General features: G+C 49.1%; 1 protein-coding gene across 2 annotated transcripts in view; it reads left to right on the top strand.

Moving 5' to 3' along the window:
• Nucleotides 1–23,977, top strand: part of DNAH17 (dynein axonemal heavy chain 17) — a 14,992,541-nt gene that overhangs the window by 10,278,575 nt on the left and 4,689,989 nt on the right. For both annotated transcript variants that reach the window (XM_085617470.1, XM_085617471.1), the window contains one exon: nt 15,560–15,793. In XM_085617470.1, coding sequence (XP_085473596.1) covers nt 15,560–15,793 — 234 coding nt within the window. The remainder of the gene's footprint in view (nt 1–15,559; nt 15,794–23,977) is intronic.

The raw sequence follows: 23,977 nt of genomic DNA on the forward strand, positions 1-23,977 counted from the left end.
GAGGGACGTCTCACAAGACCCCACTGTGTACCAGTACACTAGATTCCTAAAAGGACCATAAGGGGTGGAGCGCGGGCATGCTGGCTCCCGCAGGAGGCTCTGATGCCTACAGAACAATCTACTCGTGCTCTGTTTAGCAGCGCTGACGGCATACAAGTCCAACCCAACAGGGGTAGGACAAGGCGTTACCTTCGTGTCTTCTCAAAGCTCACGCCACAACAAAATTTCGATCCACCACTTAGGGTCCTTTTAGGAATCTGGTCTACCGGTACCCAGTGGGGTCTTGTGAGTCGTCTGGCACCCTGGAAGTTCTGGAGGGACTGCCACCTGCGTATACGATGTGCAGCGATGTTGAGCCTTCAGTGCATGATTCATAAACAATTTGGCCTCCCCTGTGCTGGGAACCGTTTGGCAACTTTTTAAACATTTACCAAATTGAAGGTCGAGTGTGACTTTGTTTTATTTTTTCTTCTCGTCTAACTGAGCTTCATGGCTTTCAAGCTGCTCAGTGCAATAATACAACATATACCAGTTTAGAGGACCTTTTGCACCCTTTTTTAGGGAAAAATGAATTTTCTTCTAGGGACATTTTTTGAGGCTTTTAGAAATGCTTTTACTATTTTTTTATTGAAAATTATTTTTATGCTTTTAATGGCCTAAAGCTTTATCATTATCTAGCTGACCGTGTTGAACTTTTGATGAGGAGTAAGTGTCATGTCTTTCAGGCTAGTCCCGTCATTTGTACCCCTATTACATACATTTGTCCCATCCACACGACAATAATCATTCTAAACAGGAGACCATTTACCTATTAGTTTGCTCCTGTCTCTTCGACACCAGACTCTCAGTACTCTGTCATAATCCATGTACCTGACGTACATAAACATGTCCCCAGGCACAGTAGAATTATTCTGTATAAGGGTCACAACTTTTTTTCATCCTTGGTCAACATCCAGCTGTGCATGATAACACACACTTGTTTATAAAAGCATTGGTGATTGTTTTCAAAACATTTATGATTGTTTTCAAAACATCTATGATTGTTTTAAAAACATATTGATTCTAAAAAAAAACTGGAGTGACCACTTTAGTATAAAAGACCCTTACTCCCTCCTACAAATTAGAGGAGAATTCCTTCCAAGCTGAGACTTGGTCCTGCATGCTGAATCTTTGACACCCAGTGGTCTGACATCTCTTGCGGGCTGTCATCCTCGATGCATAGACGGGGTCCTTTGTTCTAAACCATCAGGTGAAGGGGCTGGTTCATCCTTAGGGGTTTCTTGGCTACAGATACACATAGCTATACGTATATACACCTAAACATCCAGGTTAGGCTAGGTGCATTTAGGCAAATTACTTAGGGCGCGCATTTTATGAATATGCAAGGGCTACTGTTTTTATCTGAATTACTTATGTTCATCTTATTAGCACTATGGTAGAAATGTATCTACTATTTACTATATTGGTACTAGCAATCTCTTTCGTATGCTTCTGTCTCCTGATTGCCGCAGCACATATGTTATACACCAGATTGTCGCTGGACCAATGAATACTTATTGAAATGTCCTAATCGCCATCCTGTGTATTTTCTGAGAGTATGCAAGCACGAGTGTCTGAGCGAAAAGTACTGTATTGTTTTCCACGATCCCGGAGGAATCAGGGTTGTCAGGTTCAGTGGTTGCCAGACACTATCTACACCACTGTAGAATACAGAAGGGTGGTAGTGGCACTGTAGAGCTAGCTAGTCTAATGGCTGACATATCCTGTGGAGGTGTTAGGAAGCGGCCAGGACACCAAACCCTCAGTTTAGGGCATCCAAAATGCGCAGGTCCTGAGAGACTCCTAGGAACTACAGAACAGACTATCTATATAGTATAACTCATTTTGGTATACTACATAAAAAGCCAGCTGCCTACACCTACCCTCCCAACATACTGGCAGGCAGTCCACGAGAATCTTCACAAGGTGACATGCCTCTTGGACATGGGCACCTGGGGGTCTTGCACCCTGGGCATATTCAAACATTGTAAGTGTGTAGTGGTCAGGGCACACTTTGCTGCACGGGACGACCTCCTCGACCACTTCCTCCTACTTACCCAAGATGGCACTCTGCCTCCATGAACCCTACGACACAGGCCTTCCTAAATCAGACCACTTCTTCTTTGTCTGAACTCCTGCGACACGCTCCCTCCAGAGGCTCTCTCCCTTCCCCTAGTCTTGTTACTGTTGGCATAACTAACCCCTACCCGAGCCCCACGCATAGGCACTGACTACACCCCACATCAAGCAGCACCCTGGTCTCCAAACCCCTCCCCAGCCCTCTCTCTGTGTTGTTTCCCCCAGACACAAGGTCTGCACACGCTACCATTGAGCCGCCTGTAGGAGAGTAGGGTCTGCAATCCTATGATCACCCAGATTTTTTGCTTTTTGCTTCATTGGTTTACGACTTTCCCTGGCTGTGGGCCTGCCAATCAGACCCACAGCCTAGCTGTTCTCTCTCGAAATTAACACACATGTACACTAGGTGCATCCACTAATTGGAACTGGGCCGCCTTATCAGTCCCTGTATCAGCATACCACAGGTATCCAGGGCATCGGTGTACCCAGGGCCTACCAGGGGCTGCAGCATGTATTATGCCACCCCTGGATGGCCGCCCAAATCTGACACAACTGGCTGCACGACAGCTGGGGCAAGGTGGTGTAATCACCCGTTGCTGTAGGTGTAGTATTCCTATACCTAACCCTAGAATGGACACATGGATTCCTATCAGTCACTCCTATGGCAGGCCTTATCAATCCTGAAGGCAGAGTGCGGGGAATCATGTGGGATGGTGCTCTGGCGCGAGCTGAGCCCGTCGACGGCTTGCGGAACCAAATCCTAATAGCCGTTCCATGGTGACGCGGGCCAACTACCTTAAAATGCATTATAATCCTCGCGGTTATTTGCTAACTCTGGCATCGCATCACCCACACATGTCGAGTAAGGTGTCATACGAATTGGAATATGAACCCCTCGCCAATTCTGGTGACGGGGTTAGCATGCCCCCCTTTTAGAGGGGCACAACATGGAAGTAACCTTGAACCCCGGTTAAAGTTGACTCAAGCCTCAGCATCACAAAATGGATGCTGCCACCAGACACAAGTCTGACCTCCTGCTGCTGGGAGACCTTCCAGCGAGGGGAGCTTGGACAAAGGGTTTCCTGTCGAGGGCGGTGTTAGCACCATCCCAGACAGGGTTTGTGTATCCCAGGTAGGCAGGGCTGAAAGGAAGGTGATTGCAAGTGGCACCCCGGTGCTCACTGTGCATAGCCCGGCTCAAACCAGTTTCGGGGGCAACCCTGCCCCTGAGCTGGGGCGAAGCCGGACAAAGGATAGGGGTGTAACCACCCCCCTCCTGGCCCCACCCATAGGTAGGACCTAGTCACGGGCCAGCCCCTTTTCCTAGAATAAAGGTAGGAGTGAGTCCCCTTCCCAAATGGTATAATTCTGAATCTTGAACTACTTTCCACGAAAGGAACTCTTGACTATTTCTGAAGACTCTCCCTTGTGGCTAAGGAGTAGCCACCCTGCACCAGCAGGCACCACCTAAGCGCTTGCGGTTTGCTGTACGTCTCTCCCACGGATCAAGACTGCCCAGCTCGACGAGACCCGGGTTCCCTGCCATCTCTGACCTCTACCTACATCGTCAGCCCAGCTGAGATTCGTAGGTGTGACGAGACCTGCGGGACCGGCCATCTTCAGAACCTGCACGACGCTTATCTAGCACGCCCACCGAGGGTCTCTCGAGTTAGTGCACCTAGGGTTTGAGAAGCCCTAACCCTGAGCGGCTCCAGCACCGAAGTCTGCCTCCCCAGCATCCACGAGATCTGCGTGGGGGCCCTTCTGCTCCTTGCTGCTCACCGCGTTGTCCGACCACTCGCCGACCGGCTTGTGGCCCTCTTCACGACGCACCACGACAGTCTTTCATCACTGGTCTGGTTGCTCCAGACTGGCTCTTGCTCCCCTCCAACAGAGGAGTACCTCGGACCCTCCTGGTCCACTCCAGACGCCTTCTTGACTCCACCGCGTGGGTTTGCCACTGCCAAGACCTGCTGCCCCACTCCTGGGCCCAGCATCATCGACAGCAGACACCTTCGTGGGACAGCTCGCCCTTCATCCTGGTCGCCGCCGCGCCTCCTGGTCCGAGGAACAGCCGAGTCCGACGTCATCCACTCACCTGGTCGAGGTGACTTCATCCGGTACCTTCCTGGTACCCACACGATCGCTGGCTAGCGGTTGAGAACTGAGTCCCCTCTGCTTTCAGGTTTTCTTCATCACCGATCCAGGCTTGGATCTCGCTGAACATCGACACTGGTCGCCTGCCAGCAACTTCTTCTTTCAGGCTCCTGAGACTACAACGAGGACTCCCGACATCTTGCTGAACCCCACGCAGCCGCAGCCTCTGGGCTAGGTAACTCGAGCATCTCGGTGCTCCATCGTAGGTTCACTCTACAAGTGTCCAGTTCCTTTTTCGTTTAGTCCCACTGATCGGATTCCTCCGGAATCAGTAAACTTTAAACTTTCTAACTTCTCCCATTCCACTTGCAGTGTAAATGGTTTCGTGCCCTTCGGGCATTTGTGTAAATTGTGCAACCAGAAGTATTTTCCTAAGAGTTTTGTATTGTGCTTAGCTCCCTGAATCATAAAGAGCCAGGGTAGTCTTGTTATAAATAAATATCCTTTATTTTCATAACAACTTGTGTGGTGTCCTTTCACTTGGCGTTCAAGGGGTATATGTGATGGTAAACAGCTGGCTTAACACGCCCTCTAGAGTTTAGCCTGAAGACTGCTCTTGTCCACGCTACTAGGATAGCTGGTCTATAAGGTTGACTTACAACCAATCATCAATAAGGGTCGTTTGGAATGATACACAGTGATCACTAGAATAGTGAGCACTACATATCAGGCCAACTTCTCACATTGGTGAGCAGCGGTTGGGATTTGAGCTTGCTGTTGTTTTACCACACACGTATCCTAAGAACATCAAGTTGAAAGATCACATAAGTACCCAGGTACATATAACTTAACTTAGAATACTCTGAGTTCTACTGAACCAGCTGTTGTAGTGTAACAGCTCTTAGCACACCCTGACTACAACTCTTAGCAAGGGATCAGTAGGTAAACACATAGTGTAGGTAGGTGCATCACTTACACCTCACTAGAAAGCATGTCGGTCCACGGAGAGTCTGCAGAGACTCCCTTAGTGGTCATTGACCCTCCACAGGTCATGTCACGATATGCAGCTCTTAGCTTCACGGAGATGAGACAGCTGTGTGCCTCCAGGAAGCTAAACCAGTGTTCTAACCCTACCATCACATTTCTGATAGGTCTCTTAGAGACTTACGATGCTAGGAGGTCCTCTAACACAGGCCCCCCTAATGCTGATGGGAACATGCCTCCCTTAGAGGGAACCCTTGGTGACCCTGACCTCGACCTCCATGGTGAGGAGGAAGAGGAAGAAGAGTTAGCAGGAGACGAGGCAGACGGAGGTCCCGTAGTGGTCAGTAGGCTCACAAGGACCAACTTAAGCAGGCATGAGAATGGAACTGGGGGAGCCCCTGGCCCACGCTCAAGCAGGCTTAACCTTGGGAACGGACGAGCTAGGTCTCTCTCGAGAGGCTCTAACAGATCTGTTCGAACACATGTTTCTCAGGCATCTTCTCAGAGAGGAATGACGTCCCCTCAGAGAAGGGAGCACGAAACGAAGATGAGGGAAGTCAATCTGAGGATCGAGCGGGAAGAACTTGCCCTCGCCAAAGAAAGACTTGCCTTGGCCCGAGAGCAGAAATTGAGTGGGTTAGATCCCACTGGTGGCAGCATTCTCATTAGAGAGAAAGACAGGGGTATAGATACTAGACACCTGAGTAAAATAGTGCCCCCCTTTAAACAAGGGGACGACATCCACAAGTGGATAACTGCTTTGGAGAGGGCTTGCACTGTCCAGTGCGTCCCCCCAAGTCAGTGGGCAGCTATACTGTGGCTCTCCTTTGAAGGTAAAGGACGAGACAAGCTCCTCACTACGAGAGCTGAGGATGCTAACAACTACCAAGTCCTGAAGAATACACTGATTGATGGGTTCGGCTTAACCACCGAGCAGTACCGGGTGCTGTTCAGGGACACCCAGAAAATTCAGTCTCAGGATTGGACTGACTTTGTCGATTGTGCCACTAAGGCTTTAGAAGGTTGGTTGCTGGGTAGCAAGGTTACTGATTACACAGGATTGTACAATCTTATCATGAGAGAACAGATTTTAAACAACTGTCAGAACCAATTGTTGCATCAGCACCTTGTCGACTCGGAGCTGACCTCTCCCCAAGAATTGGGAAAGAAGGCAGACAGATGGGTCAGAACAAGGGTCAAGCAGAACCAGACTCAGAACCAGGGTGGTCAGAAGAAAGCAGACCAAAAGGGTAGTAACAAGAACGAACAAAATGACCAGAAGTCTTCGACAGGCCCCCAACAAACCAAAGAGGGTGGGGGTCAGGCTTCACAGCAGAAAAAGAAGACTCCAGAAGGCCAGTCAAAAAGGTGGTGCCAATACTGTAAAAGTAAGACTCACTGGTTTAGTGAGTGCACCAAGAAAGGAGGGCAAACTCCTGCAGCCCCTAAGGCACCTGCACCCCCTAGTACAGTCAGCAGTGGTAGTGCGCCTCCCAAGGCATTAGTTGGGTTAACCTTGGGAACTGAGGGGAGTGACGACTTAGTTGGCACGCTCACTCAGGCCGTCCTTGTCTGTACAGGGGATATGGATATGTCCCCTGATGCCAGTCCCAATACTTTGGGCAAATACAGGCAGACGCCTTTGATCAATGGAAAAGTGGCTCAGGCCTACAGGGACACTTGTGCCAGTGTCACCATGGTGACGCCTAACTTTGTGGACCCTGGACAGATCATGCTAGGTACCGATTACCTAGTGACCAATGCCAGCAATGTCACTACCAATCACAGTATGGCAGTTGTTGATTTCTCCTGGGGAGGGGTAAGTGGCCCGAAGAAAGTTGTGGTTAGTTCAGACCTCCCCGTAGAATGTCTGTTGGGCAATGATTTGGAAACGTCACAATGGTCAGAAGTGGAGCAGAGGACTCACATGGAAATGTTAGGCTTGCCAGCACATGTCCTTGCTGTGACCAGGTCACAGGCCAAAAGATGCCCCACTGAACAGGTGCTGGATCCTGGAAGAACGGACCAGACACCATCCAAGAAAAGGAGCAGTAAGGGTAAGGCCTCGCCTTCCCCCTTGCCCCAGGTCGTGGATCAAGTCTCTGAGGAGGCTGACCTTAAAGAACTAAGGGAAACTGAGCCAAAAGAGCTTGAACCTGGTCAGGTTGAGTTTCTGGGCTCAGGGGGACCCTCTAGGGAAGACCTGGGAAAGGCACAGTTAGACTGCCCCTCACTTGAACCCCTCAGACAGCAGGCTGCTGCTGAGGCTGCAGGGAACGCCACAGGTACCCACAAAGTGTACTGGGACGATGGACTCCTGTACTCCGAGGCAAGAGACCCCAAGCCTGGCGCGACCAGGAGGCTGGTCGTCCCCTTGTCTCTGAGAGGTTTCCTTCTTACCTTGGCCCACGAGATTCCCCTTGCAGGTCACTTAGGCCAGAATAAGACTTGGGACAGAATTGTTCCACACTTTCACTGGCCCCACATGTCCGAAGATACGAAGGAGTTTTGTCGCTCCTGTGTCACTTGCCAAGCCAGTGGTAAGTCAGGTCGCACGACCAAGGCCCCCCTCATACCACTGCCGGTGGTGGGGGTACCCTTTGAACGGGTAGGGATCGACATTGTCGGACCAATGGAACCCCAGACAGCATCAGGGCACAAGTTTATACTGGTGGTGGTGGACCACGCCACCAGGTATCCTGAAGCTATTCCCCTTAGGACCACTACAGCACCTGTTGTGGCACGAGCCCTAGTTGGAGTGTTCTCCAGAGTGGGCTTCCCTAAGGAGGTTGTCTCTGACAGAGGTGCAAACTTCATGTCGGGATATCTGACTGCTTTGTGGAGGAAGTGTGGTGTCAACTACAAATTCACCACACCCTATCACCCACAATGCAATGGGCTTGTTGAGAGATTCAACAGGACCCTAAAAGGGATGATTCATGGACTACCTGAAAAGCTTCGGCGGAGATGGGATGTCCTGATACCCTGCCTCTTGTTCGCCTACAGAGAGGTCCCGCAGAAGGGGGTTGGCTACAGCCCTTTTGAACTTCTGTTCGGACATCCTGTAAGGGGACCCCTTTGTTTGGTAAAGGAAGGATGGGAGAGACCTCTCAAAAAGCCGGCATCAAACATTGTGGACTATGTGCTCGGTCTCCGCTCGCGGATGGCTGAGTACATGGAAAAGGCATCTAAAAACCTTGAGGCGAGCCAAGAATTACAAAAAGCTTGGCACGACCAAAAGGCTGTCCTGACTGTGTATCAGCCTGGACAGAAGGTGTGGGTGCTGGAGCCAGTGGCCCCAGCAGCACTCAAAGACAAATGGTCTGGGCCCCACACAATCATTGAGCAAAAGGGAGAGGTCACCTACTTGGTAGACCTGGGAACTCCCCGGAGCCCCCACCGGGTGCTCCATGTAAACAGGCTCAAGGCATATGTCGACAGGGAGGGCATGGGCTTGCTCATGGCCACAGATGAGGGACAGGAGGAGGAGAGTGACCCTCTCCCGGACCTGCTCTCTCAGAACCCTGACGATGGGTCAGTAGATGGTGTTGTCTTTTGTGGCAGCATCTCTGGACATCAACAACAGGATTGTAAACAGGTTCTTCAATCCTTTCGACATATGTTCTCTCTGACACCCAGTCAGACCAATTGGTGTACCCATGAGGTCGACACTGGGGACAGTCTGCCCATAAAGAGTAAAATCTATCGACAGCCTGATCATGTCAGAGACTGCATCAAGACAGAGGTGCAGACAATGTTGGAGCTGGGAGTCATTGAGCCCTCGGACAGCCCCTGGGCTAGTCCAGTAGTTCTCGTGCCAAAACCTCACACCCAGGGCGGTAAGAAAGAGATGAGGTTTTGCGTGGACTACAGAGGCCTCAATGCAGTCACTAAGACTGACGCCCACCCGATACCAAGAGCAGATGAACTTATAGACTGGTTGGCTTCGGCCAACTACTTAAGTACATTTGACCTGACAGCTGGGTATTGGCAAATCAGGTTAGCTGAGGAGGCCACGCCCAAAACAGCATTTTCTACCCCGGGTGGGCATTATCAGTTCGTGGTAATGCCCTTTGGTTTGAAAAATGCACCTGCCACCTTCCAAAGGCTGGTGAATCGAGTTCTCACTGGGTTGGACGACTTCTGTGCGGCGTATCTGGACGATATCGCTGTCTTTAGCTCCACCTGGGAGGATCACCTGGTCCACCTGAGGAAAGTGTTAGAGGCCCTGCAAAAGGCAGGCCTCACTATCAAGGCCACTAAGTGCCAGATAGGGCAGACACAGGTTGTATACCTGGGCCACCTTGTAGGTGGAGGCCAGGTTCAGCCATTGGAGAGCAAAATACAGGCCATCCAGGACTGGGCTCCTCCAACCACCCAGACTCAGGTTCGAGCTTTCTTGGGCCTGACTGGTTATTACCGGAAATTTGTCAGAAATTATGGATCCATTGTGACCCCGCTAAACGATCTGACAAGTAAAAAGATGCCGAAAAAAGTTCAGTGGACAGCAAGCTGTCAAAAGGCATTCGATGACCTAAAGCAGGCCATGTGCACAGCGCCTATCCTAAAGAGTCCAGACTACTCCAAAACATTCATTGTCCAAACAGACGCTTCGGAGTTGGGTGTGGGAGCTGTTCTATCTCAGCTGAATTTTGATGGTCATGACCAGCCCATAGCTTTTATTAGCAGGAGGCTGACCCCCAGAGAGAAGAATTGGTCAGCTATTGAGAGGGAGGCCTTTGCTGTGGTTTGGGCCCTGAAGAAGTTGAGGCCATACTTGTTTGGCACTGACTTCAAGATTCAGACCGACCATAAGCCCCTCTTGTGGCTAAATCAAATGAAGGGTGAAAACCCCAAACTACTTAGGTGGTCCATTTCCCTACAGGGGATGGACTTCACAGTGGAGCATAGACCTGGCACTGATCATGGCAATGCAGATGGGCTCTCCAGGTATTTCCACTTAGAGCAAGAAGACTCACCTGGTCAAGGTTAGCTTATTGTCCCAAAGTTTGGGGGGGGGTCATGTAGGAGAGTAGGGTCTGCAGTCCTATGATCACCCAGATTTTTTGCTTTTTGCTTCATTGGTTTACGACTTTCCCTGGCTGTGGGCCTGCCAATCAGACCCACAGCCTAGCTGTTCTCTCTCGAAATTAACACACATGTACATTAGGTGCATCCACTAATTGGAACTGGGCCGCCTTATCAGTCCCTGTATCAGCATACCACAGGTATCCAGGGCATCGGTGTACCCAGGGCCTACCAGGGGCTGCAGCATGTATTATGCCACCCCTGGATGGCCGCCCAAATCTGACACAACTGGCTGCACGACAGCTGGGGCAAGGTGGTGTAATCACCCGTTGCTGTAGGTGTAGTATTCCTATACCTAACCCTAGAATGGACACATGGATTCCTATCAGTCACTCCTATGGCAGGCCTTATCAATCCTGAAGGCAGAGTGCGGGGAATCATGTGGGATGGTGCTCTGGCGCGAGCTGAGCCCGTCGACGGCTTGCGGAACCAAATCCTAATAGCCGTTCCATGGTGACGCGGGCCAACGACCTTAAAATGCATTATAATCCTCGCGGTTATTTGCTAACTCTGGCATCGCATCACCCACACATGTCGAGTAAGGTGTCATACGAATTGGAATACGAACCCCTCGCCAATTCTGGCGACGGGGTTAGCATTCCCCCCTATTAGAGGGGCACGACATGGAAGTAACCTTGAACCCCGGTTAAAGTTGACTCAAGCCTCAGCATCACAAAATGGATGCTGCCACCAGACACAAGTCTGACCTCCTGCTGCTGGGAGACCTTCCAGCGAGGGGAGCTTGGACAAAGGGTTTCCTGTCGAGGGCGGTGTTAGCACCATCCCAGACAGGGTTTGTGTATCCCAGGTAGGCAGGGCTGAAAGGAAGGTGATTGCAAGTGGCACCCCGGTGCTCACTGTGCATAGCCCGGCTCAAACCAGTTTCGGGGGCAACCCTGCCCCTGAGCTGGGGCGAAGCCCGACAAAGGATAGGGGTGTAACCACCCCCCTCCTGGCCCCACCCATAGGTAGGACCTAGTCACGGGCCAGCCCCTTTTCCTAGAATAAAGGTAGGAGCGAGTCCCCTTCCCAAATGGGATAATTCTGAATCTTGAACTACTTTCCACGAAAGGAACTCTTGACTATTTCTGAAGACTCTCCCTTGTGGCTAAGGAGTAGCCACCCTGCACCAGCAGGCACCACCTAAGCGCTTGCGGTTTGCTGTACGTCTCTCCCACGGATCAAGACTGCCCAGCTCGACGAGACCCGGGTTCCCTGCCATCTCTGACCTCTACCTACATCGTCAGCCCAGCTGAGATTCATAGGTGTGACTAGACCTGCGGGACCGGCCATCTTCAGAACCTGCACGACGCTTATCTAGCACGCCCACCGAGGGACCCTCGAGTGAGTGCACCTAGGGTTTGAGAAGCCCTAACCCTGAGCGGCTCCAGCACCGAAGTCTGCCTCCCCAGCATCCACGAGATCTGCGTGGGGGCCCTTCTGCTCCTTGCTGCTCACCGCGTTGTCCGACCACTCGCCGACCGGCTTGTGGCCCTCTTCACGACGCACCACGACAGTCTTTCATCACTGGTCTGGTTGCTCCAGACTGGCTCTTGCTCCCCTCCAACAGAAATGTACCTCGGACCCTCCTGGTCCACTCCAGACGCCATCTTGACTCCACCGCGTGGGTTTGCCACTGCCAAGACCTGCTGCCCCACTCCTGGGCCCAGCATCATCGACAGCAGACACCTTCGTGGGACAGCTCGCCCTCCATCCTGGTCGCCGCCGCGCCTCCTGGTCCGAGGAACAGCCGAGTCCGACGTCATCCACTCACCTGGTCGAGGTGACTTCATCCGGTACCTTCCTGGTACCCACACGATCGCTGGCTAGCGGTTGAGAACTGAGTCCCCTCTGCTTTCAGGTTTTCTTCATCACCGATCCAGGCTTGGATCTCGCTGAACATCGACACTGGTCGCCTGCCAGCAACTTCTTCTTTCAGGCTCCTGAGACTACAACGAGGACTCCCGACATCTTGCTGAACCCCACGCAGCCGCAGCCTCTGGGCTAGGTAACTCGAGCATCTCGGTGCTCCATCGTAGGTTCACTCTACAAGTGTCCAGTTCCTTTTTCGTTTAGTCCCACTGATCGGATTCCTCCGGAATCAGTAAACTTTAAACTTTCTAACTTCTCCCATTCCACTTGCAGTGTAAATGGTTTCGTGCCCTTCGGGCATTTGTGTAAATTGTGCAACCAGAAGTATTTTCCTAAGAGTTTTGTATTGTGCTTAGCTCCCTGAATCATAAAGAGCCAGGGTAGTCTTGTTATAAATAAATATCCTTTATTTTCATAACAACGTGTGTGGTGTCCTTTCACTTGGCGTTCAAGGGGTATATGTGATGGTAAACAGCTGGCTTAACACGCCCTCTAGAGTTTAGCCTGAAGACTGCTCTTGTCCACGCTACTAGGATAGCTGGTCTATAAGGTTGACTTACAACCAATCATTAATAAGGGTCGTTTGGAATGATACACAGTGATCACTAGAATAGTGAGCACTACATATCAGGCCAACTTCTCACACCGCCCATGTGAAGAAGCAGCACCCCCAGCTTCCCAGTTTCGCGCCGAAGCCCACATCCTGGACGTCTCACCCTCCTGTATGCTGCAGCTGTCACATGGACACTCAATAAGACACTATATAACCCTTGACCAGTCAATGTGTTTGTTAATGATTGTTGAAAAAACCCAATAAATAAACTTGTTGCAAAAGATACGTTTACACCTTCCCTGTCTATTATACTTGTAGGAACAAATGGGTTCTAAATGTATATATCTGAATTGTCATATAGAGTGCTTTACAGGGAAACAGGTCTGACAAGAATCACCAAAATCTGCTAAGGGATTAACACCACTTCCGGTCAATCATACGCGAAAGAGAATGAAGCGGAGCATGACATCACCTTCAAACTCTTGGGGGCATATCAACAAGCCCCAGCGTTAAACTTATCGCCGCTTTAGCGTCCGTTTTCGGGCGAAAAGCGGCGATAATTTTAACGCCCTATCAGCATGGACACGCTAACGCGTGAATCCATGCCTTAACGCCCATATCCTTTGCGCCTTGCCTCGCATCGCTAATGAGAAGCGAGGTAGGCGTTCCCGTCTGGAATCCAGCGAAAATAATCGCTAACACGGCTTCCCCCTATTAACAATGAAATCACTAAGCCATATAGCGACATAAAAAGTAGCGCTAACCGGGTATATCGCCGGTTTCTTACGCCTCCTATTTTTCCTACTTAGGCTTATATATCATGGGAGGTGGATTGTTAAACTAAGTCCACATCTCCATATCTACAATGTTTCCCCTAACGCGTTTTTTTAGCGCTGCAACTCCTGCGATATTGCCGCTTTCCGCCGCTATTGCCCGGATTTCTATCGCCTCGGCGATGCCCGTTGGTAATAGTGCGCTAACCGGGCGATAGAATCCGGCGATAGACGGCGTTAGGAATGTGCACGCTAAAGGCGGCCAGCGATAATTATCGCTTCCGCTTGATGATATGCCCCTTGGGGTTTCTCATACGACTCTTACCCACGTTGAACAGCTCCTTGCATAGGGGCTTCATCTGACTTCTCTTATTTTTTGGAATGTCTCTAAAATCCAGAAAGAAATATATTTTTTCTTCAATTTGTAGGGAATCTCTCACTGAGGTTCCTGCATGCAGGATTAGCTCCTAGCAATCTGAGTCATAAAGTATTGCTATGACTGTTCCACTATAGGAGGGGACACCTGTGTGCAACAATTTAGCAGCCATCCCATATGGTTTCTGCACTGGATTACCTTTGGTCCCTGGACAGAACCCAGGTGTTCCTGTAAAAAAAGGTTTTACTGTCTCAGTCATGGAGATGTGAGGAGGCACTGGACGAAACCCAGTATATGGATATTGGATTTTCTTTACACATTTTCTACCTTTGTTCTGAGATCATCGTATTCCTGTGGCAGAGACTTTAGGATATCTGTCTGATTGTCAAGATGAAGCACTTTGTTGTCTGTCAACTTGCCAGCTGTCTCTAAACCAGAAACCCTAGGCTCTATTTTCTCATGCGGCTCCTCCATTCCAGAGACCAGTTTTCCACCTTGTCTACTTTATTTATTATAGTCCTCATAGTTTATCCTGTGCCTCTCTTGAGCCTCGACTCCAAGGTGCCAGGAGTTTTCTGTACAATTGCCTCATTGTAGACAGGATTGTAGCCAGCAACAGAATCTGATCAGTGGAGTTCTGAAGGAAGATAGCTATACTGTCCGAATCTAAGCGCTGCCTCCCATGCATTCATTTTTATATATATTTAAGCTTATGTCTTAAGAAAAACTCTATTGACAAACATGTCAATTATAAGCGAATTTCGTATAGTTGGGGTTGCCTCACTTGGTTTGTGCATGGAAGGACTCCATTCTAATCAAAGGTGCTTTATTACTACCTACAAATTTCAAAGCATAATGAATCTGTTAAAAAAAAGCATTCATTAAAAGAAATATTACAACACTAAGTATTTCAGTATGCTATCACTGGTCTTCTGTGTCAGTAAATTAAAAAAGAAATGAGAAGTCATGTCTTAGCAAACGCTACTCAGAATTGTAGATTTAAAATGCCAAATTATATCACTATCCATTGACAAGGTAAACCACCAACCTTACATCACTGTCATATCATATCATTGCCTGATGTATTCACAATATTGTAAACAACGAGAACCAGTATGTACTCTTTAAAGGACATAAAGTAGGTGGCACATAAAGTAGGTGGCACATATTTTGAATTAATATAAATCAAAGTAAGTAAGCTTATTCATCAATGAGGTTACCAGTAAAAGATTACTTTTTATAAACCTGATGAGCCATTGGTATTTGGCAACAGTATTTCTGATACAAAATATAACACTTTTTAGAACATTGTAAAGTTGGGAGTTCCATTGAAGGCAATGTAGTGGCTCAGGTCAGGACTAATAATGTTGGTTATAAGCCGTGTACTCCAATATTTCAAGGTTTGCCTTTCTGTTTCTCCCTTTTTATTAATTCAGAAAGTCTACCCTTGGAGCATGGAATATTTTAATTGTCTTATAGCCCATGTTCCGAGGGCTGTTCCAGGCCCTCTCACTAGCTAAATGCCCTCACCTGCTGCTCTGGCCTATACCTCAGGTTCATGGCCTTTAACAACTGGTGTATCCCTTGACAGCAGACTGTAGTAAAATGCCCTATTTGAAGTACCTTACCCCATAGTATTACCCTAGAGGTGTGCTTCAATTTCAAAAGATTGCTTTGTGTTTCTGTTTTGCTTTATAGCCTGAAGTGAAGAACTCCATCAGTCTCTTCATGTCGTATGTTCATAAAACTGCAAATGAGATGTCAAAAGTTTATCTTGCTTCAGAGAGACGTTATAACTATACAACACCAAAAACCTTCCTTGAACAAATCAAACTTTACCAGAATCTTCTCGCCATGAAAAGGAAAGAGCTGATTGCTAAAATAGAGAGACTGGAAAACGGTTTGACCAAACTACAGGACACCTCATCTCAGGTGCGTACAGAGTCCGTACACAGTCCCAGTTTAGCAGAAGCTTTGCCTCTTTTTAGAAGGTAAAACAGTCATTTGTTTTGTTGTTTGTTTTGAGATTCTTCCAATTCCACTGTGTCTAGTGTTCTAGTAGTGACCCATGGAAGATGAGATTCTTCCATAATTATCTACATACCAGACAAGTAGGGAATGCACTCATATCAAAAGGGTTTGTAAAATGTTAATTGTGTTCATTTTAGTAAGAATCTTTCTGTCAGGAAATAGGTCACCTAAAATGAAAATGACCTTTCTTCAAGTTATAAATGCATTAGTGAGTAAGTAAGTACATTTCTCATAGAGACTTCCAACCACAGATTCCTCAGGCATCAAACTGGATCTACAGTACCTCTGCGTGCTGGATGGGGACTCTGTGCAGCTCTCCACTGATGCTGTTCTGCTCCTGAAGCAATGGTGAGGGTCCATATAGGTGCCACTCCCACGTGCTGACATCAGTTCCTTTCTTTCTGCACTAAATGTGTATCCTGATCTTTCTGGTCTCTAAGAGACCCTTTTTTGTGATTGTTCTCAAACATTTTCTGACATTGTGCAAGGGTCGTCAATCCCTAAGTCAACAGGTTTTAAACCCTATAGGAATTGTCATAAACAGGCCATCAAGGAATGCAAGAAGAAACTTTGTCACCAAGCACAAGAAGATGCAGCGCTGGGGCAACTCCAACTCCTGAGCTTGATCCTGGCCCCACTCCCGAAGTCAAGAAAGCTGCTCTAAAGGTTGGTCTTTGTCGCACTCCAAATGCTCAGGTAGGCATAAAAAACATACAAATTTGAAGTGCCATCTGCTCCTTCAACCATTCCGTCTCTCCTATCAAAGCACATGGTTGGCGCCTAAAGTTACATTCCTGCTCCTAAAGTTGGCAGACATGTCAAGCCGATTCTGCAGCTGGTCCTGGCACAACCCAAGTCTTGGGGCCTTCAGCCAGACTGCCACTGATTGAAGAGATCTACATAGCTATGTTGCAACTCCTCAGATCTCTACCAACTCTCTCTCGTAAGCCTTTGCGCGTGTTAGACCTGGTACCATTGGCGTGACTCTCCCTTACATTTTTTCTGATTGCCTCCTCTGTTTTTGATATGTTTTGCTGGTTTAGATGCTTTGGACACTGTGCCACTGCTATCCAGTGCCACAGTGCAAGTGCTCCCTATGTTAAATTGATGTATTGATTAGTGACTCCATGATTGGTTTATTTGATTTACTAGTACAGTGCACCATGTGTGCCCAGGGCTTGTAAATCAAATGCTGCTGGTGGGCTTGCAGCACTGGTTGAGCCCCCCACAGAAGCAGCTTGTAAAGTGTGTCTCAGGACTACCATTGCAGAGCCTGTGTGCAGTCTCTGACTGCCATGTTGACTGACAAAGTGCACCCACTTGCCATTCCCTAAACCTTCCCTTCCCTTCATATCAGACACCCCTATGGTAGGCCCAAGGACAGGGTGCATTGTAAGTATAAGGTAGGACATGCCCTGGTGTGTGTGGCATGTCCTAATAGTGAATTACAGCCATTTTCGTTTTTCACTATTGCAAGGCTACCTGTTCCCCATAGGCCAGAATGGGCAGTTTGATTATTACATCTTATAATCCTAACTGACTCAGGGAACGTGGTAAAAATTCGAGTTTAGTATGCCTAAAATACATCTTTTAGTGAAGTTGGTTTTAACTTTCTGTGTTTGAAAATACCACTTTTAGAAAGTAGGTATTTACTTGCTTAACTGTCCAAGCCTGCCTCTGCTAGGTTGTGTATTGTGTGTCTGGTTCTGTGAGTGACAGGGGCTGGGAATTCCAGGGGAGAGGGTGAGTCAGCACAGGGCTGAATAGGAAGATCTGCATGTAGATGGGTGGGAGGAGTTGCACCTGAGACCTGAATAGGGCTGTGCCTTCCCTCCACAATGCTGGCTCCACCTCCTGTGGTGTGTCTGATGTCTCTGCCCTGCACTCTGAAAGGAAAGAAGGAGTCAGGTAAACAAAGTGCTCCAGGACTGACCAGAACTGGTTTGGACTAGGTAAAGGCCTCTCTGCCTTCAGAGAACAAAGAGAATAGTAGTATAAATATGGGGACCCAAATCCCAAGACTTTAGATCAGTTCTGGAACAACAAGAAGAAACCTCTGCCAAGGAGAAGAACCAAAGGAAGCTGTAGGAGTTGGACTGCCCCCCTCCCAGTGAGCTGTGTTGTTGGGTTGGCCTGCAGTGGTGTCTTCATTGCCAAGGAGAGGAGAAGGAACTTTCAAAGGACTTTCATCATCTTGCAGAATATTACTCCAAGGGCTTGAACTTGGGCTTGCCTCCTGCTGAAGTCTCAGGAACAACAGACTTCACCACCAGCTCCCCTCTGAATTTCCTTGCTGGGAGTTCTATCTGCAGAGGCCTGGGTGTCGCTGGGAGCTGGAAGCGCGACGCAACGAGAAGAAGCGTGTCGCCGCCGCAGCTGTAGTCATCACATCAACGGAGAAGCGTGCCGCCACCGCATCTCCCCGAAGCGTGCCTTCGCTGCAGCTGTCTGCTGTCGCATCACCGGAGAAGCGCGTTGCAACTGTGAGGGTCGCCATCGCATCATCGGAGAAGCGTGTCGTAGGGCCTGTCGCGGCTCCAAAATACAGAGTCGCCGCGAGGCTGCCAGGGCGTGGACGCATCGTCTTCACATCGTCGCATCAAGGGCGCCATCTTATTGCATCGCACCGGATTGTCGCATCGCATCGAGGCGCCATCTAGCTGCATCGCAACCGGGCTGCAGCACGAGAATCTACGCATCAACTCCTCTCCAGTAAGGATCAAGACGCATTCCCTACTCTGCACAAGCATTGAGGCGCGACTCATCGTCTCCCCTGAAGCAAGGAACCGATGCATCTCCAACGCTGGGAGCCTTTTGTTTATTTTACGTTACGCATCCAGGTACTTTTGGGAGAACTGTGTCGCATTTACCATCAACTTCAACTAAGTTAATCCTACCATCTTTAAGTCAATTTTGAGAACAGTATTGTGGATTTATGTCGTTTGTGGTCTTGTGTTAAGTCTGTACAAAGCATACTTAGTTTTATAAAACCTGTGTGGTATCCATCTGTAGTGTTTTCACTGTATTACTGTATGTGTTCACAAATGCTTAACGCACTGCCTCTGAGATAAGCCTGTCTGCTCGTGCCAAGCTATCAAGAGGGTGAGCAGGGGTTATCCAGTAGTGTAATCCCCATTCCCTGACTTAGAAGCAAGGGTCCCTATTTGGTCAAAGGTACCTACCTCTGCCAAATAGAGACCCCCAGTTCTAACAGCGCCCCACAGCACTGAGAGGCCTTCCCCCTGGATTACCGCCGGTGGGTTTGCCCTCAGCACCAGCTGGACCTTCGGAGATTCAATGACTTTTAGAAGCAATACCAAAGCCGCCCCTGGCACCCATGACCACTCCTGGTCCTGGTATGTCAATGGTAATGCCGTCTCCACTTTTGAAGAGGTGACGAGGAATCAAAAATGGTAGAGACTGCAAGAAGCAGCCATTTCTCTAAGGCTCCAATTAATCCAATTAAAAGTCCTTCACAGAACATATCTTACCGGGGTCACGCTGGAAATATTTGGGCACAGATCGGACTCAAGGTGTCTTTGCGGCTGCAACCAGGTAGCAACTTTTTATCACATTATCTGGGAATGTCCCTGTAGGAGAGTAGGGTCTGCTATCCTATGGTCAGCCCAAATTTTTGCTTTTTGCTTCACTGGTTTTTGACATATTGAGGCTGTGGGCCTGCTAATCAGACCCCCAGCCTGCTGTTCTCTCTACTAAATTGACACTATGCACCCTAGGTGCATAACCAATTGGAATTGGATCACCCTGTGAGCCCCTGTACCAGTGTACACTAGGTACCCAGGGCATTGGTGTATCTAAGGCCTACCAGGGGCTGAAGCATGTATTGTGCCACCCCTGGCCTGGCCTAGCAATTTGACACAACTGGCTGATCACTCGGCTGGGGTAACTTGGTGTAACCACCTCTTACTTAGGTGTAGTATACCTATACCTAACCTTAAATGGGACACCTGGTAACCTATAAGTCACTCCTATGGCAGGCCTTGACAATCCTGAAGGCAGAGTGCTTGGTGTCATGTGAGATGGTGCTCTGGCATGAGCTGAGCCTGTCTGCAGTGGTCGGAACAACTTCCTTCTACCGTTTCCAGATATCGTCATACCATATACTCTTAAGTGCATTATGAACCTCGCGGTTAAATGCTATCTTTGGTTTGGCTTTATCAAAACATGTCGAGTAAGGTGTCATACGAATTGGAATACTAACCCCTCGCCAATTCTGGCGACGGGGTTAGCATTCCACCCTTCTAGAGGGACACGACATGTACAGTACCTGAAACCCGGGTAAAATCAGACATAGCCTCAGCTCCACAAAATGGATGCTGCCACCACAGACACAAGTCTGCCCTCCTGCTACTGGGAGTCCTTCCAGCTTGGGGGACGTGGACAAAGGGTTTCCTGCCAGGGGAGGTGCGTGCACCACCCCAGACAGGATTTTGTGTCTTGGTCAGGTAGGGCTTGAATGGAATCAGACATGCCTGAGGCTCACAAGGAGCCTCGGTGCATATGCCAGTTCAAACCGGTCCTGGGGCACACCAGCCCCGGACCTGGGGCGAGCTGGACAAAGGATTGGGGGTGTAACCACCCCCCTTCCTGGTCCCACCCTTAGGGAGGGACCTGGCAGGTAGTCCGGCCCCTAGAATCCGCTTAAAGGTAGGAGCTGTGTCCTAAGACTTCAGACATCCTGGAATCAACTTCTTCGACGCTCTGCTGCACAGAGGACAGAAGGAAATCTCCCCTATGGTCAGGGAGTGACCATCCTGCTAATGCAAGCACCAACCAGCTACTCGACGTCTGCTTTGCCGCCGCCTCCTGCCGGAGCCCGAGCCCAGAGCCCGACAAGACCTGGACCTCCAGACCTCTCACCGCCCGATCCACAGTCCCTGCAAAGAAGGAACCCGTGGAGGCACCGAGACACGTGGAGTCAGCCATTTTGAAAGACCCACAACAAGCTGCAAGCGCGACAACAGAGACTCCCTCCAAGTTGTGCTTTGGGTCCTGAGAAGCCCAGCATCCGAGCAGCATCTGCACCAAAGGTGAGCCCTCCAGCATCTCCACGATCTGCGTGGGGCCCCTCTGCACTTTGCATCTCGACGCGCCTGCCCGGTCCCTGGCCCGTTGGCTAGTGGCCATTTTGGCAACGAACCTTGAAATCTACGATGCTGGTCTGGTTGCTCCAGACTGGCCTCTGCTGCTCTCCAAAGGAGCAGCCCCTCTGATTTTGCTGGTCAGAACAATCAGCTTTCTTCACTTTCCACGACTCCTGCCTTTGCCAAGGCTTGTTTGCTTCCTTTGAGTCGCCGACACCGCCGACAGCGAGAACCTGCATGGGACAGCTCGTGAACCGACTCCTGGAGGTCGTCGACCTTCAGGGACCACGTGGCTGCGGAGACAAGCTACACCTCATCACCTGTTTGCACCCGACATCGCCTGGTACCTACCTGGTGCCACGCCGGTCACTGGCTAGTGACTGTGAACACTGTCCCCTCTGCTTTCAGGTCTTCTACAACTCCGATCCACCCTTGGATCCACCGCATCTCTTCTGGACCGACCGCCTGCAGCATCTTTGTCATCAGGCTCCATTGAACAGATAGACGAAACCCGACGCACTTCGAGACCTATGCACCCGCTTCCTGTGGGTGAGGTAAAGCTGGCACTCCGGTGTCCAAGTGTAGAGAAACATCTCTAGTGTTTGTGTTTTAAGTCTTAAGTTCGTAGTCCATCCTGAAGACTCTTCTAGCAGTAACTTTTGAACTTTTACGCAGCCATTGAAAACCTATAGGAGCCCGCGTGTAACTTTCCTCACTGCACACGCGACCCGTGGACCTCCTGGTCACTAACTGAAGTTAGCTCCTTGTAGGCCCAGCGATTCTAGAGGCCCTAGGCCTTTTTCCTTTCCTAGTCGTGGTACTTATACCACTATTTTAGTATATGGTTTGATCGGCCACCAGGGCCTATCCATATAAAGTGCAACTTCTGTATATTGTAATACTTTCTTGTTTAACGACTTCTGCTCCTGTGCTCATAAAGAGTCTAGGGGATACTTTGAGTAATAAATACATATATATTTTGAATATATATCTGTGTGGTGTCCTTTCATTGGTATAAAGGGGGGTTACATATGGTAAAACAGCTTGCTTAACACGCTTTAACGAGTTTAGCCTCAAAGACTGCTTAGCCTACGCTACCACTAGGGCAGCTAGTCCGAAAAGGTTGACTTACAACCACACCATAAGGGTTGCTTGGCATGGTACAAGGTGGTCACTTTAACTAGTGTATAACACATCAGAAGTATTGGGAAGTCCCAATGACTAGGGGGGTAAGAGAGGCAGGATTGTGTAGAGTATATCCTCCCATATAAACTATATGCACAAAAAATACTCTAACAGATCTATGGAGATCTAGTAAAATAAGGGAATAGGGGAAGAGAAATGAGAATTCAAGGTTGTGCCTAATACAACCGTGGTCGTGGGGAAACTAAGTCTTTCTTTAAGTTACCCTCACACACCCTAGTGGTGTCATGCTTCATCATCGGGTCACCCAGACCCCTAGAAGTCCGGGTGGGCTCGACCACAGTGTTGGGAGTGCTTTTAATATGTTCTACAACAGAGGGAGTTAACTAGATAAAATACCTAAGACAGATCCCCAGTATCCCTTTATTCTTGGGTCTGTCCGGGTAATTAAAATACTTAAAAAATTGGGTCTTTTAGGAGTGTTATGGTCCTATGACCCTAGTGCCGACATGTTTCAGTCCGAAAAGGGGCCAACAAATGGTCCAGGACTTTCTTCAGGGCAAAAAAAGTAACTCCCCTATGTGAGTGTAATTAACACGTTATGGGGTGTCCCTATCCTGTCAGTATAGTGAGGGCAGAGTAGCTGCTCCACGTGGTTTAATTAACAGTGGATGTGTGTAAACTGCCAGGCTCCATCTGTAAGGGAAGAAGTAGAGACAAACAACATATAAAAGTACCAGCGGTCAAGTTGCCGCTTATTTCATTTCTCTTAGAGCGGTACAGTGTTTACCGCCCGTGAACATGCGTGGATCCTCGTGTGCATGCTCACGTGAGGATGAGTGTCCTCCTATCATGCCACTCATAATGACTGCAACATATCGTGACAGACATACTGTGAGTGTGGCAAGATGATTCGCATTCTAGCGATAACAGAGTGATGTCTGTTCTTTTGAAAATAGCGTGCACACAGTGTCTCCAGGTACTAGTGCATATTAAAAACCATGTATGTTCCTGGCGATACCAAGAACTATGCTACGAGTGGGCAGGTAAATAAGTGACTGACAAAAAAACAAAAAAACATACTACACATACATACAACACATTCATACGTGATATATGTACAGTTATACTTTACCCAAATAGGGAAGGTAGATTGAATCTCTCAGGACCAGGGGCCAGATGGGGCTGTCCTGGGGGAACCGTGAATGAAAAGTGTGTCACGCGGTAAATTGGAAAAAATGACAGCAGGTCGTTCCGCATTGGTGGGGTTGATACACAATGAGTGGGACATCGTGTGGGTAAAAGTACTTACTCAGTTAAGATCAACCGCCCTGCCCGCTACCTGTTTGGTTCTGGTCCTCGGCTTTCGCAAGGTGGTAAAGCCTGGGACGGGTAAATATAACGGGGAAGGCGCGCCGGAATCGGAGGTTGATTGAAAAACACGCCCCTTAGTTACAGCAAGTGACGTCAGACGTCACGGCGTGTGGGGTGGATGGGAGTTGTAGTTAATAATGGAATGGATGGCTGAACTGAAGGTGAGCGATCTACGCTGGGTAAAGGTGAATTTGTGCCCCGGAGAGGGTCAAAAGGGAATCAAAAAAAGGGGGGGAGAGGACACGAGTGCAAGTCTGGGCGCTCAAAAGGTGGAAGTTGATCTTAGCTGGGTGTGTAACCCAGAGGGAATTAAAAGAGGGGGGGGGGGGGGTTTTGAGTGCCAGTCTGGGCGCTCGTGTGTAGTGAGCAGCGAATGGAACATAGGTTAAATAGAACCAGATATTAAAAAACGCCGCTGATAAAACGTAAATAGCCAGCAATGCCCAGACGTGAAGAATAAAAA

Source organism: Triturus cristatus, chromosome 7 (assembly GCF_964204655.1).
Source record: "Triturus cristatus chromosome 7, aTriCri1.1, whole genome shotgun sequence".
NCBI classification, from domain to species: Eukaryota; Metazoa; Chordata; class Amphibia; order Caudata; family Salamandridae; genus Triturus; species Triturus cristatus.